This window comes from Chelmon rostratus, chromosome 23, assembly GCF_017976325.1.
Source record: "Chelmon rostratus isolate fCheRos1 chromosome 23, fCheRos1.pri, whole genome shotgun sequence".
Classification (NCBI taxonomy): Eukaryota; Metazoa; Chordata; class Actinopteri; order Chaetodontiformes; family Chaetodontidae; genus Chelmon; species Chelmon rostratus.
Window position 1 is genome coordinate 4,659,001 of NC_055680.1, and position 14,279 is coordinate 4,673,279.

The window sequence follows — 14,279 nt, forward strand, 5'->3', positions numbered from 1 at the left end:
ACAACAAAGGCCTTGTCTATCAGTTCGTTTTGTGATCAGTAACCTGATCTGTTCCTGTGCTTTGTTCTCAGGTGATTCCAGTCACCTACTCTTGTCTGTGCCCTGCCTGTCTGCATTACCTGTGAGCCCTCATGTGGACTCCCTACCTCTCAACTCATCTGGACCTTATCTGTCCATTGAATCCATTGGACTGTGCACTGTTGAACTTTGAACTTTCATTAAATCCACTTTATTGTTCGCACTCCTGTCTCCTGTCTGCTCTGTCTGGAGTCGGCATTACAGTCTGTTAAAAACCCTTATAAAACTTAACATCCACCTTGTCCTTTGGACAGACAGACAGATAGCTGTCTGGATTGAGATAGTGGAGGAGTGAGTGAGTTCTGCATCACTTGTTTTGACAGGAAGAGACAGCAGGGGTGTCTGAGCGCAACTGAGGTGAAAATCATGATATTTCTAGAGTAAGAAATGTATCATTCTAAGAAATGAAAGTAAATGCTGGCCTAATCTCAGACACAAAGAGAAAAAAATGCTATATTTGTACAGATATTTTGGAAAAAACAAAGTGTAGGAAGGAACCAGCAGGCAACAAATTGCAACCACAGGAAGACTGGTTTCCAGCCATGACCACACACATCAAAGGCCGAGAAACACTGCTTAAAAAGCCAGCAGTATATATCAGACTCTTCAGACACTGTTTCACTACTCCACCCATCACTTCACACCAACAGACTAACTGACACGAGAGCATTTACTTTGTGCATCTTCAAAGATTCAGGACACATGAGACAAAGCATCTGTACTGCTGAAGGATCAGAATGAATGGGCTTAGAGCATGATCCAACCTGAATTCATGGAGGTGTGGTTGTGTTTGCCAGAGGATTTAAGAACTTGGTCGTGTCTCCATCGATAATGGCCCTCACTCAGCACCTTGGAGCAGCTGCTTCGGATGTGTTCCAGTGTCCCTGCCTCGGAACACAGGGGGCATAGAGGTGTTTCTATCTTGCCCCAGGTGCACAGGTTAGATAGACTTAGGAGGCCATCATAGACCCCTTGGATTCAGAACTTGATCCTCTGGGGGTTCCGCTGCCAGATGTCATTCCAGGTGATGTACCGCTCCACCGCCTGCTCCCACTTGATCTAGGCACCTTGCTGGCTCATGGCTACACTGCTGGTTTGCTCTTCCTCCACTGAAGCTCGCACCTCCTCCTGCACCAGTCTCTGTCTCTCCCTCTTCTGGGCAGACTTGGACCTTGGATGTTCAGCTCCCAAGTCCAGCTCTGCCTTGGCCTTGTGCTTTAGCCGAGTTTCAGCTTGCTGGACTGCCTCGACTGCCCTCCACTTCCTCCCTATCCTCACCACGATTCCTGCCCCGGACACTTTGGCGTATGTGGATCCTGAGTACTGCAGGTGTTCCCGTGCCTCTGCCATGATAAACTCTTCCCTGACCAAGCAGAAAGGGAGCTTGAGCTTGTTGCTGTTCCCATACAGCCCGATGTTATTCAAGCAGTGTGGCAGACCCAGCCATCTGCGAAGATGCTGCTCACTCTTTGCTCGAAACCTTCAACCAAAGTCATGGGAACCTCATAGATGAGCAGAGGCCAGAGAATTCTTGGCAGGATTCCAAGCTGGTTTATCCAGGCCTTGAATCTTCCGGGGAGCCCAGACTTGGCCCTCTGGGTCATTTCTGGTTGTCTTGATGGAGTCTCTGCCATTCAGGCTGCAGTTAAAGACCTTCCCAACGCTCTTCACTGGCTTCTCACTGACTGACGAGCTCAGATGTTCTCCCAGCCTGAAGCAGAATTTGTCTGTGACCTTCCCCTTCTTTAGAACCAAGGACTTGGACTTTTGAAGGCTTGAAGCTCATGCGTGCCCATGCTGTGATCCACCTGGCTCCTGGCATAGCTGTTGTCGTCGTCACCGTTGAAGGCTCTGATGGGCGGTTGCCCTACTCCAGACTTGCTGAGTGGACCTCTGCACTCTGTTTCAGCTCCCTTGGCCAGCATGTTCATTGCCAGCGCGAAGAGGGTCACTGATATGTTGCAACCATTAATTATGCCCACTTCCAGCCACTCCGGCCAGTGAGATTTCAGCTGGCCAGATGAAACTGGTAAATGTTCTCAGACTTCTCTTCTTTCGGTATGTACACTCCCTCAGCATTCCTCCATGGCTGGGCAATCATCCCTCCCCTTCACATCACCTTCAGGGCCTTCCAAAGACAATGTAATGGCAGTTCTTATACACCTTTTACGGCACGCCACTTGGGCCTGGTGCTCAATCATGTTGTCCTCACCACTTCCTCCACTTCACGTAAGTGAGGCTCCTTCATGTTGAAGTCTGATGCAGGTTGTTGTCAGTGCATCGCACAGGCCTAGTGGTTGTTCTCTGCTGTGGTCGAGTACGTGGCCTTGAGGTGGTTGTTAATAGCCTCCTTCGAGCAGGTGAGGCAGCCAAGGAGCTGCTTGGTCAACTTGAAGGGATTGGACAGGTGAGCTGCCCTCTTCCTGGCTCTCTCTTTCCTTCTGTGGAACTCTGCCCTCCGCAGTCAATAGATGTTTCCTTAGGATTACTCTCAGGTCTGCTAGGCCGGCTCTCTCAACTTCACCTGTTGCCTCTTTAACAGCTTAAGCTCTTATCTGAGGCACCGGATCTTCCTTGCTCTGTGGCTCAGGGCATATGCCGATGATACAGGCTTGGGTGCTTTGGTTCCAAATTGCTCAGCTGTGATTTTCACTATGAGGGTGGACATCGTTGCCACCCCCCTTGGCTGTCACTTCCAGGATCTGATCCACACCCTCATTAAACTGCTTCCACAAGAGAGGCCATTATCTTCCTTTTGCTTAACTGAAAGTTTCAGGGAACTAATGATACAGGTGTAAACTGTAAGGAACCAGAGGGCAGGGCAGGTGGGTGGAGTTACTGACCCAGATGCTTGCAACCTAGGGAAGCCTGACGGACAGCAGAAGATCCAGAAGTGTTGCATTACTTCAATCTTCTGGACTGTAACAGCTTCACAGTGCAAACGATTTACAGCGTCCACCCAAAGCGTTTCCATTCACACCGTTGCCCATTCTACAACCTAGACCAGATTCAGCTGCTGCCTGGTACACAAAGGAGCGTTTTGAAACAACTGATGTTACGCTTTTCTGATTTTTGTTGCACATGTGTACCAGTTATATGCACCCCTTTACGCTTACAGGCAAAAGTAGCAAGTCCAAACAGAGGTTACAGAGAATCCACATGCTGAAGGGAATGAGCTTGAACAGTCTGTTAAATTTCATGGTCAGGACTAACAAAAGCTCTGTGCATCTCTTATTTTGGATGAAGGTTGTGATGTGTCAGTTGTACATAATAGCAGCCTCTGTTGGAAATAACATGGTCCAAATGATAACTGAACATAGCAGCTGACATTCTGTATCAGCACTTCTTTCTTGAAAGCATATATGTGGACAGTTTGAGCTACAGGATCAACAACTAGCAAACACCCCACCTCTTCACGCTGAAAGCAGCCTTACTGCAGCACAGTTCAGTTGTGGACATTGCAGAGCGACAGTCATTCGCACCATGAAGAACTTTACCCTGATCGCAGTTTTAAGTCTCTGCAGCTTCAGTGAGTACAGGCATTGAACTACTCTCAACTATATTTAGAAGCTGACAACACGAGCCCACCAGCACTGAAACTGTTCGTGTTGTTCAAAGTTTATTTGAAGTTACTGGTCATGTTCCCTTTCTTTAATGGAAAGTCAATCTTGTGTGTTTCAGGCTGGATCTCTGTCTCTTTTTGTCAGTCTCAGACTGTGGAGGTCCAGACTGGTAAAGAAGTGACACTGCTGAGCAACAACACGTCCAAATCTGAACCTCCGACATTCTGGTTCAGACTGGTGAACGGAACCAAGACCAGCTGCATCTCTGTAATGATCAGGTCTGCTGATGACGTTGAATACTGCAAGGGATTTCAAAATGGAAAATTTGTAATGAGATCCAACGTCTCCACTGTCAGTCTCAAAATCAAACAAGTGGATTTATCTGACGCTGGACTGTATTTCTGTGGATTTTACAACAGTGGAAGTCCAGTTTTCCATGTAACACGTTTAAATGTAAAAGGTAAGATCATTCTTCATTCTTGTCTTCCAACAACACAGGCAACAAGTGGGCATTTAGACATCAACAAAATATCATTCTGACATCATGAACTATGAATCTATCAAATTAAACTCCAGACTAAATGCATCTTCATGTCTTTAAAAGGCAGCCATGACCCACATGATGACGTGCGCAGCAAGTGTGAAAGTAAGATTCTTCTAAAGATTTCTTTCATTGTGCAGATCATCAGATGTTTGAAGGTGAAACACTTTAGCTAAATTCAGTTTTGTCCATTTTCGGTCTCAAGTCTCTAAAGGGAAGAAGAGTCTAACTGAATGATCTTTCTTGTAGACGAGTCTGAGGAATCAGCAAAGCTGATCAATGTGATCTTGGGTGGTCTGACTGTTTTCCTTGTAATGCTCATCGTTGGTCTGGTTGTTAAAATCAGGAATCTTCAGACAGGTACTTTCTCACAGCTTCAGTGTCTATCTTACATTTGGTTTTGTTGCTGGTGGAAATGCTCTTTAAAAATGCAAAAGTCCTGTTTTACCAAAGACAGCGATCCATGAACTGACCAGATGTTTTGTTTCTGTCACTTAGCTGGTGAAGAAGAACAGAGTTCAGAGCACCGAGAGGTGAATCCAATTATCGTTTGATACGGTCCGATGACAAACAGCCACGACTGTATTGTATCGGCTAATGTTAGCTAGTCCCAGAAATGTTGCTGTATTTGTACATATGCATATATACAGTATGTATTTATCTGCACTGAGTATATATGAGCCGCTAAGTAACAAGAAGTTCCCCAAATCCCCAAATTATGTTTGAGGCACTTTACCAACAGTGTCTCCTTTTCATAGTTTGTCCATTAGAGAGCACTATCAAGTTTATTTTTCAATGTAAAATGTGCTGCTCACTCAATGTCTTTATCACAATCCTTTAAAGAATGAATTTAACGGCATCTAATCAAGAACGTTTGCTAATTGTATGTATTTAGACATGAAATCACCCAAATCTCATTATAAGCATCGCCCTCAAACAGTCGTACTGCAGGAATTCAGATCATATCAAGTCACCACATTGAGACTGAAAATACTCTTTTTACAGAACGTGGGCTCTGATGACCTGAACTACGCAGCCGTGACATTTCAACCAAAAGCAAAACGAAGAGAGCCGGAGCCAAATGTTGTTTATGCTTCCACCAGATAGACTCAGGAGGCAGCTGCAACTGATGCTGTATCATATCAGTCTTTGTATGCCTTGGTGGTGAACGCAATAATCATTCTTGCCAAACTTTGAATTTTGCAATAAAGATCTGATGTTCATTCATTTGAATGTGTCTTCCTGCTGCAGAGCTTTAATTCTCAGTATTGGCATGTGGTTGGTGTTTGATGGAGGAGCCAGTAAGGACAATGATGGCTGTCCAAGTTGTCTTATAATGAGAGTTACATGGATGTCTGCAGCAGTGGAGGAGTGAGTGAGACACACGTCACTTGCTTGACAGGAAGAGACAGCACAGTGTGGTCTGAACACAACTGAGGTGTAAATCATGAGGCCTGTCAGATCAAAGCTTTCTAATGAAAGAGTGTGAAAGGAAACAGTGAATGCTGGCTGACTTCTTCTCAAGACATTTCTGAAACTGCTTTGAAAAAACAGAGTGAAAACATGTAAATGATTTCCCAGCATGCCTTCACAGCTACGTATTTGACCTTCACCTGTCCTTCATTTCACTGTGCTCACGAACAGCGCTGTGTCTGCTCTCTGCATCAAAACCACACACAACAAAGGCCTCCATGTTTGCAACGAAAAACAACATTTCTTAAAAATATATTCACCTGAAAAGACCATGCCAATAAGACAAGGATATATAATGGTTTAATGATTATTATGGATCGAGGAGAGCATGATGATGATGATGAAGCATGAGGGTTGAGGGATGAAGGAAAGGTGGGATGTAGAGAAAAAGGGATGAATGGATGAAGGGTGAGGGATGGAGAGATGAGGGTAAGGTAGAGAGATGAAAGAATCGGGGAAGAAGGGTGAGGGATGAGAGGGTGAAGGAAGGGATCCGGGTCATGGATGGATCGATGGAGTGCGATGATGGACCAGTGTGAGCTACCGCCTCTTTGGATGTTCTTGGATTTTCAGTTAACGCCTCAATGGAACCTTCAGCAGTCAGTCTGATGTCTGTGAGATCTTCGTGGATGTACGTGGGGTGTGGAGGGAAAGACCAGTGGCTAAGAATTTTGATGATGTGCCCGAGGATTCCCTGGGCACATATGATGTGCCTGAGGATTCCCTGCCTGTAAGGCGGCTCCAAAGCAGAATCGATGTCTGGGGCATCTTCCGGATCTAGATAAGATTTTGGCAGATGTGGTGGTGAAACCAGAGGCCGCTTGGCCTGTTTCTGAGACCGTCAGAGGATCTTGGGGGGAAGCTGGCTTGCCTGAGTTTATATAGTCATTGATAGGTTCGTGTGGACTTTGGAATGAATCTAGTGGAAAAAGATGGATGGTTATAATGTGTAATACGAGTATAAACATGAATGTAGCGTTTGTGTCTATAGACGGAAAGAAAAACGAAAAACAGGAAATGTTTGGACTCCGGGTAGACAACCGCCTGCAAGGTGAATGTAATTGTTCACAGCCCATGTACTATGCATGCTACTGGAGGATGCTACTGGAGGGTAGTAGCGTCTGAGACGCCCCACAACACGAAACCCTGCTGAAAAGTCTAGCATGTCAGAATATTTTTGTCTTGACTCGCCGAGTGTGACGTCTCCCACAACATGTTACTTGACTGTTGACCAATCAGTTGCTCTCTCCAGAACACCGTCAGGTAACCATGGCAAGGAGGAGGCGGAGGGATGCTGAGGTTGCTGCTGTCAGGTGGGACAACGAAAGAGAGGAAAAGCTGGTTGAGCTGTGGCATCGGTACCCATTGTTATCCAGATGTTACCCCAGGGGCGTGCAAACTTTTTGGCTCAGGGGCCACAATGAGTTTTGAAATTTGACAGATGGGCTGAGCCAGCATCAGATGGATGTAGAGTGTCTGTGTGAATGAAAATAAAATGCATGTAAAAGCCATTCCATACAAAGCAAAGAAAAACTATTTTCAGTGGGAACAGTGTTGTTGGTCACCCTTTTTTTGCCAGTGCATCAGCGTCAGGTGTCAGTTTCGTTGTGGCAATTCTCAGGATGGATCATGACGCTGAATGCCTGCTCACACACGTAGGTAGAGCCAAACAACACCAGCGTTGACTGTGCCAACTTCCGAGTGTTTGGAGACTTTGCTTTGGCTTTGCTTTGTGAATCATAAAACTCATCCAGTTTAAGTGAGCTGAACTTCTCCTTTAAGACGGAGCCACTCTGAAGATCGATCGGATCCAATTGCAGCTCCTGCGGTGCTGTTTCAGAGTCTTGTGACAACAGACATGACACCAGCTGAAGTGACTTTTCAAAATCAGAAAACTGATGGCAGAATTCTCCGTGCAGGTCGTCCGTGACTTCCTGTGTTTATTCACATATCAAGGGCTTCTTTCAGTCTCGTCAGTGTAGGGAGTCCACTCCTTTTAACACTCTTGGCACTCACTGTCGACTTTTCTTTGGCCCTCTCATTGTTACATAGGGGCTCAGTGCAGTGTCAGAGGTGAAGTAGAGAGGATCAACCAGACTCCAGCAAAGGTCAATTGTGTCTGGAGTGTGCCATCTAGTGGACTTAACTGAAACGCCGAGTATTGCAGGAAAAGTTAAATAAATGCGGTCTTTCCTGTAATTTGGACAATTCTGTACCAATATGTGACGGGCCGGATTAATCTGACACAGTGACCATTGTCAAAGACAAAAATATTGTGCTTTCTGATCACGGCATGAATCTGTTTCTACTGAAAGTGTGACAAGATGTGGTGTGACACACACAGACATGTTAAAGACACCACAGACCACAGCAGAACTACAGCAGGTGTAGTTCCCATCATCTCCACTGTGCCATGTGCTCAGTCTTGATCAATGCAGCTGTGTGTTTGCTGGTAAAATGATGACTTTCATTTACACCTGGCTTCAAACTGCCCCTCAGTTTTGACCTACTCATCATTGGACTGACAGTAAAATGCAACCTTTCATAACTTTAATTGATGTTTTAATTTCATCATTTATGTAAAACACATAGTTGTATATGTGCAACACTTTTTCATGCAATTGAACAGTAAATGTTCTGTCTTCTTGAATATTCAACATATTTACAACATGTTTCGGATCATGAAACACCAAAAACAGTTATCTTAATTTTGACGTCTATGATTGGGCCCTGTTGTTTGGGGTCGGGGTTAATAAGAGAGCAGGCAACATAATGGTGACCAAGCAGGACTCCAAAGTACTTGAACAGTGTCACTAGACAAATGTTAATGAGTTAAAATGACTCTGTCTCCACCAGCTGCTATATTAAAATGCTTCCTACATGTTAATGCATCAGTAATAATCATCCTGTAATAATGTAAACAAATGTAACAATGATAAGAGGCATCATCTGATCTGTGATCAGTGTAAATAACAAGACACAGCATAAAAAAAAAAAGCCTCACTCCGCCTCTTCAAACCCTCTGACAGGAGCTCAGCATTATAAAGCACATTTTCAGCGACACGATCATACGCACAATGAGGAACTCCACCCTGATAACAGCTTTACTTCTCTGCAGCCTCAGTAAGTTCTGGTGTAAAAATCTTGCACTGCCTCCAATTAATAACGTCATGAAAGACGCTGATTACATTCCTGTTCCTCTGTCAGAAAAGTGATGAATATCTCTGCTGTTTGTTTCAGGCTGGATCTCTGTCTCACTTTCTGAGTCTCAGACTGTGGAGGTTCAGCCTGGTGAAGAAGTCACACTGCTGTGCTCCAACTATACCAGTTCTCCCAGTCAGATAATCTGGTTCAGAGTGGTCAGTAGAACCCAGCCTCAGTGCATCTGCTTCATGTTCGAGCATCTTGAGGGTGCTAAATTCTGCAGTGGATTTGAAAATGGAAAGTTTGAAATGACATCCAACAGCTCCACTCTTTTTCTCAAAATCAAACAAGTGGATTTATCCGACTCTGGACTGTATTTCTGTGGATATCGTTTAACCAGAGGTCTGGTTATTGTCCATGCAACATATTTACAGGTTGAAGGTAAGATTGTTGTTGTTTGGTCTGTGATTGTTTGTGAATTTAACATTTAATTATGGTGAAGCTCATGATGTGGACATCAGATTATTCATCAGATATTTTCAATGATAATTTCTACCTCACATTAAAATTTCTGTCATGGACTGTTTCAGTCGATGAGAGGTGTCTGCCTTATAATTTGCAGAATCTGGACTCTGATGAGCTGAAGGGCGGAGCACTGAGTTTGTATTCAACAACAATCAGAAACAGGAGGCCTGAATCAGAGAGAGAAGTGGGGACTCTTGTTGTTTATGCTGCCAGCAGATAAACTCAGGAAGCGTCTGGAGCTGCAGCTCAGAGCAAAGGTGATGCTTCATCATGTTTATGTGCAGTTAGGATTTTTGTCTGTCCATTCATTCAGTGTGTAATGTAATAAATGTAGAATCGGAACAAATATCATCCATTCTGCATCTCTCTCTCTCTCTCTCTCTGTCCCCGTCTCCATCCCCTGCTCTCCTTTAACTCCCCAGACCTGCTGTCCTCCAGCTGTCCACCAGATGCTCTTGGACTTTTTCTCACTCCCACTTCCAACCACTCCTTCCTCCCCTGCAGTCAGCAGTCAGCGTCGCTCACTTAACACTTTGGACTCACGCCATCTCTTTAGCGCCGCACTAATAGCTGCTGGGGGTCAGAGATCCACTCCACTGATGTCGCTGTTTCTCAAACCTGGTGAGCAGGCTTGCAGTGCAATGTCACCGGCTTCTGCATGCATTTCAAAATATTGCTCGTGCTTAATGGTCCAGCTCCTAAATACATATCTGACCTACTCACCTCGTACAAACCCTCCAGAACTCTCAGATCATCCTAACTGTACCCATCGTCAGAAGTAAATCTGGTGAAAGTACATTCAGTTACTAGGGGCCCAGTTTTTGGCACAAACTGCCTGATAATAAAGAGGAAGTGTAGATAAGGTGGGGGTGTGGCCAGCTAGAGTCTCTCTTTGGGACCATGTGGCCTGTTGAGGTGAGTTTGTGTTGTAAGATACAGAGTTGGCTTGTTTTCTTGTTCTTTTTTGGTTGTTTTCCTGTTTTGTTTGCTTCTTGAAGGAAATGTTAGGGTTTGTTGCTTCTTGAAGGAAATGTTAGAAGAGGCTGTTCAATCTAGTCTGTGGATTAGGCCTCCACTTTCAGCACCTTCTAAACTTTCTACCCCCTACCCGAACAAGGGTTTGTATTCCCGCACCCCGCTTTTATTGGTGCAGTTGGTGAGAGGCAGGGGTAGATGATGGTAGTGTGGCAATTGGCAGTTACATGTGGCATCTAGGCCTGTGGTAGCATTGTAGCAGCTAACAATAGCTAAAGCGGTGGTAGTATGATAGTATCTTAGCAGTTAGTATTGGCATCTGGCAGTTAACATTAACAGTATAGGTGAATCTAACTTTATTGTCTTCTTCTGTTTAGCATTAGTTAAATAGTAGCATCGGAACTGTATTGTCTTCTTCTGTTCTTCTTAGCGGCTAGCATTAGCATTAGCTAAATGGTAGCATCGGTACTGGCCACTACCTTGAGCATCTCCTAAACAGGCCTGGGTCAGTTGAACGTGGCAGTGCTGTTTGGATTGTGTAGGAGCAGTGTGAACTGGCACTGGGGGGGTGACTCTGGGACACCAGAGCTGGAGCTGTGCTGCCTTTTAGCTGAAGACGTGCCTGTTCTCTCAGCAAAGCCTCCATCTCTTCCGTCAGTGTCTCTCTGTCTGTCTTTGGGTATGCGTGGGTGGGTATATTTATCTTGGCGGGTGGACAAAGGATGAATTATCTTTTATGATTTCTTACCTTCGTGTATATGCAATGGTATAGATGGTGTTTTTACCTCCACTTACCTCGCATTTTATGTCAAGAGTTGATGACTCCCTGAGGAAGGTAAATAAGTTCATAATGGAGCTGATGCCACCTGACATAAAAGATAGTTACACATCGTTGCTGCTATATATGTGTGTATATATATATATATATATATATATATATTACTAAATATAGTGTGTGTGACCTGACAGTTTGGTAAAGTAGAATAACCTGCGTTTCACGTGTTCTGTATCACTGTTATGTTGAGGAATCCTCAAATGAGGCCATGACTGGTATTTAAAGTTTCCCAACACTGGCACTTGTAGCGACCAATCAGATGCAACCTATTTTCAAGCTGCTGTCTTTCACACTTTGCGCTTCACAACTTTCAGTTCAGAGGACCTCTGAGACGATGCGCCTGTATGTGATCCTCTGTGGAGTATGTAAGTCTCTTGACGCAACGTACATTCAGTGTATGATTTTAGTAGTTTAATGTCAGGTTGTGTTTCTGTAACATTTTGTCTTTTTTGACCTAGTTCATGTGTCAGCAGTGATCCAGTCGGCAGCAGTCAAACAGGACGCTGGGGTTGTATCAGTCAGTGTCGGGGACAATGTGACTTTACGTTGCTTCTACGACAGCCAAGTGGCGATGCACTTCTCCTGGTACCGACAAACCTTAGGCGGCGGACCTGAGCTTCTGTCTAATATTTACAAGCATGATAAACCATCCAAGGTCTTCCACTGGATGCAGAAGAACCCCCGTTTCTCTGTGCAAAGGAAGGAGGGCGTGAATCATTTACACATCTCTGACGTCCACTTCTCAGATTCGGCGACATACTTCTGTGGAAGCTCCCACTCCAACACGCTGGAATTTGGCGAGGGGGTCTTTCTGAATGTCAAAGGTATTGTGCTTTTATTTCTCACTGGCTCTGACTGTATGACGAGCAGAGGAGATTTTATTTCAAATGATCTGATTTAAGTTTTTTCACCTGAAGTTTTATCTAAATTGTCAGTGTTCATTAACTTATAATGTAAGATCAAACGTATAGTGTTTAAAGTATATAAGCACCAGAGATTGTATAACACTTAATTGTTTTAGACATCAGTTTGAAGCATACTAAATCAAAAACAATTAAAGCCTTTTGATACAACAGATTGTCTGACTGCTCTCCCTGTGGACTGTAGGAGCCAAACTCAAAGAAATAGTGCAGGGGCCAGTATCCAAGACCATCCAGCCAGGGGGCTCTGTGACCCTCGACTGCACAGTGCACACCGGGACCTGTGATGGGGAACACAGTGTTTACTGGTTCAGACATGAGTCTCGCCAAGGAATCCTTCACGTGCAAGGGGATCGGCGGAAACACGTCTCTGCGTCGGGGTCTCGCTCACAGAGCTGCGTCTACCATTTGCAGAAGATGAACCTGAGCTCCTCTGATTCTGGCACCTATTACTGCGCCGTGGCCTCCTGCGGGGAGATACTTTTCGGGAATGGAAGCAAAGTGCTTGTCAAAGGTGATGCTGACGACCCTGTGGCACAGATGAGAATCTTATTCTGGCTGTCCGTCAGTAGAACCGGGATTCTGCTGTTCTTTGTTATAATTTGTCTCTTAGTTTATATCAGTAAGAGAAGGTGATGTCCTCAATGCAGTTTAAGAGTTTGGCTCAAAGAGTTCACATAGCTCAGAATCTCCGCTGCACTGCTAAAAGGTATCGCCAATTACAGATAATTAACACCAATGTCAGATACTCTTTTTCTTTTTGGCTGTATTGCACTTTTCTTCATAAAAGCCACTTTAAAAAGCTTTTGTTTGTCTCCTCATCCATTGTTTTGCAGGGGATAATTAATCAGGTGGAGATATAAAGAAAACATACAATACATTTCTGAACAACAGCAAGAAAATATTTAAAAAAACCAAAGTGGTAAAGCAGTGAGAATACATTGAATCTATCTCTTCTAATCAACCACGGCAGCACCACATGACGTTTAGGATTTTTGCTTACAGGCTCTGTTCAGTTAAACGGAGAAACCATGTGGACCATCGATGAACTTCTGCTTCTAAACATGCAGTTTGATGACAAAAATAGGTTCCTGTGACCCACTGCAAGCCTTAGGGGTGGAGTTACACAGGTTCCTCGCAACAAAATGAAGACATCCTGCAGAGAAATGTCTCACCTTTCACTGGTGAACACAAGATTGCTATGAAAAGCAATGATGAGAGTGAGAGCTGGCGCTGTTTTCTGTGATGAAGCTGAAATGTCAGTGAGACATATGCGTAATGAAATAAGAACAACCCTGAGCCCCAGCTTTTTCAGGGTCCTCAACACATACGTTTGTACAGTGAATGAACATTATGACACACAGCAACTCTTCATGAATGAAGCAGTGATTTAGTTCCTGATAATGTGCCAAGAATCTACCTCTGAGTGTATCAGGAATGATTCATGAGGACAGATGGTGCTTCATATGCAGATGAGTGGGCAGATCACAGATAATCATCAACCAATCATTCAATACTGATTCCTTCCCATAGTAACAGCAGCATTTAACACTGACTTGTTTATTTACTTAAAAGTCTGTTTTTATGTGATTTGTATTTCTCATTGTCTCCTTGGAATCCTTTTTAGTGTTTTAGTGTTTTATAGAAGCTTTAGATATAATGTTGTGGCCTGGGTTTTGTGTTTAGTTTGTTTTGGCTTTTCTGTTTCTCGCTGGGTGTGTGTGTGGCAGGAGGCGTGGCTGGTTGTGGCACTCACTCTCTCTCTGAGACCTCGGCAGACGAGGCACACCTGACCTCAATTCCCACCAATCAGCCTCTCCGTATAAACCCGGTCATGACTCCTGTCATAATTCCGTCCTGTTCGGTAGAGTCAAACGGTCTCATGTTGAATCCTGCGAACCTGATGAGTTTTTTGTGTGTTTTTCCTCCTGAGAAATCACCAGTGTCTTCTTGGGTTTTCCGGTGTGTGCCTTGCTGCCGTTGCTCCAGTGTTTTTCCCCTGTGTTCAGCTGTTCCAGCCCCCAACCCAGCCGGCCTTCTGCCGCCACCACCTGTGCCCTTTTTGCCAACCTATTTTAATTAAAAACCGTGGAACTCTGTTCTGGTGTTAGCCTCTGCCTCAGTGCATCCAGAACAAATTCATTTGCACATGTTCAAACTATCATTTTGATGTATCTGTCTGTAATAATAAATGAGAATTATTAATATTCATAATTATTATTCGA

The 14,279-nt window shown here is 44.4% G+C and overlaps 1 protein-coding gene and 1 pseudogene across 1 annotated transcript; one reads left to right on the forward strand and one right to left on the reverse strand.

Annotated features, from left to right (window-relative positions):
• Positions 1-825: 825 nt before the first annotated feature.
• On the reverse strand, positions 826-2,746 carry LOC121626931 (annotated as a pseudogene).
• A 6,354-nt stretch (positions 2,747-9,100) lies between these two features.
• On the forward strand, positions 9,101-14,210 carry LOC121626371. Its single transcript, XM_041964845.1, has 6 exons — positions 9,101-9,240; positions 9,422-9,581; positions 9,747-9,945; positions 11,449-11,499; positions 11,593-11,958; positions 12,242-14,210. Exons 2-6 carry the CDS (start codon positions 9,528-9,530, stop codon positions 12,688-12,690), a joined length of 1,119 nt encoding a protein of 372 aa, XP_041820779.1. The 5' UTR covers positions 9,101-9,240; positions 9,422-9,527; the 3' UTR covers positions 12,691-14,210.
• Positions 14,211-14,279: the final 69 nt, after the last annotated feature.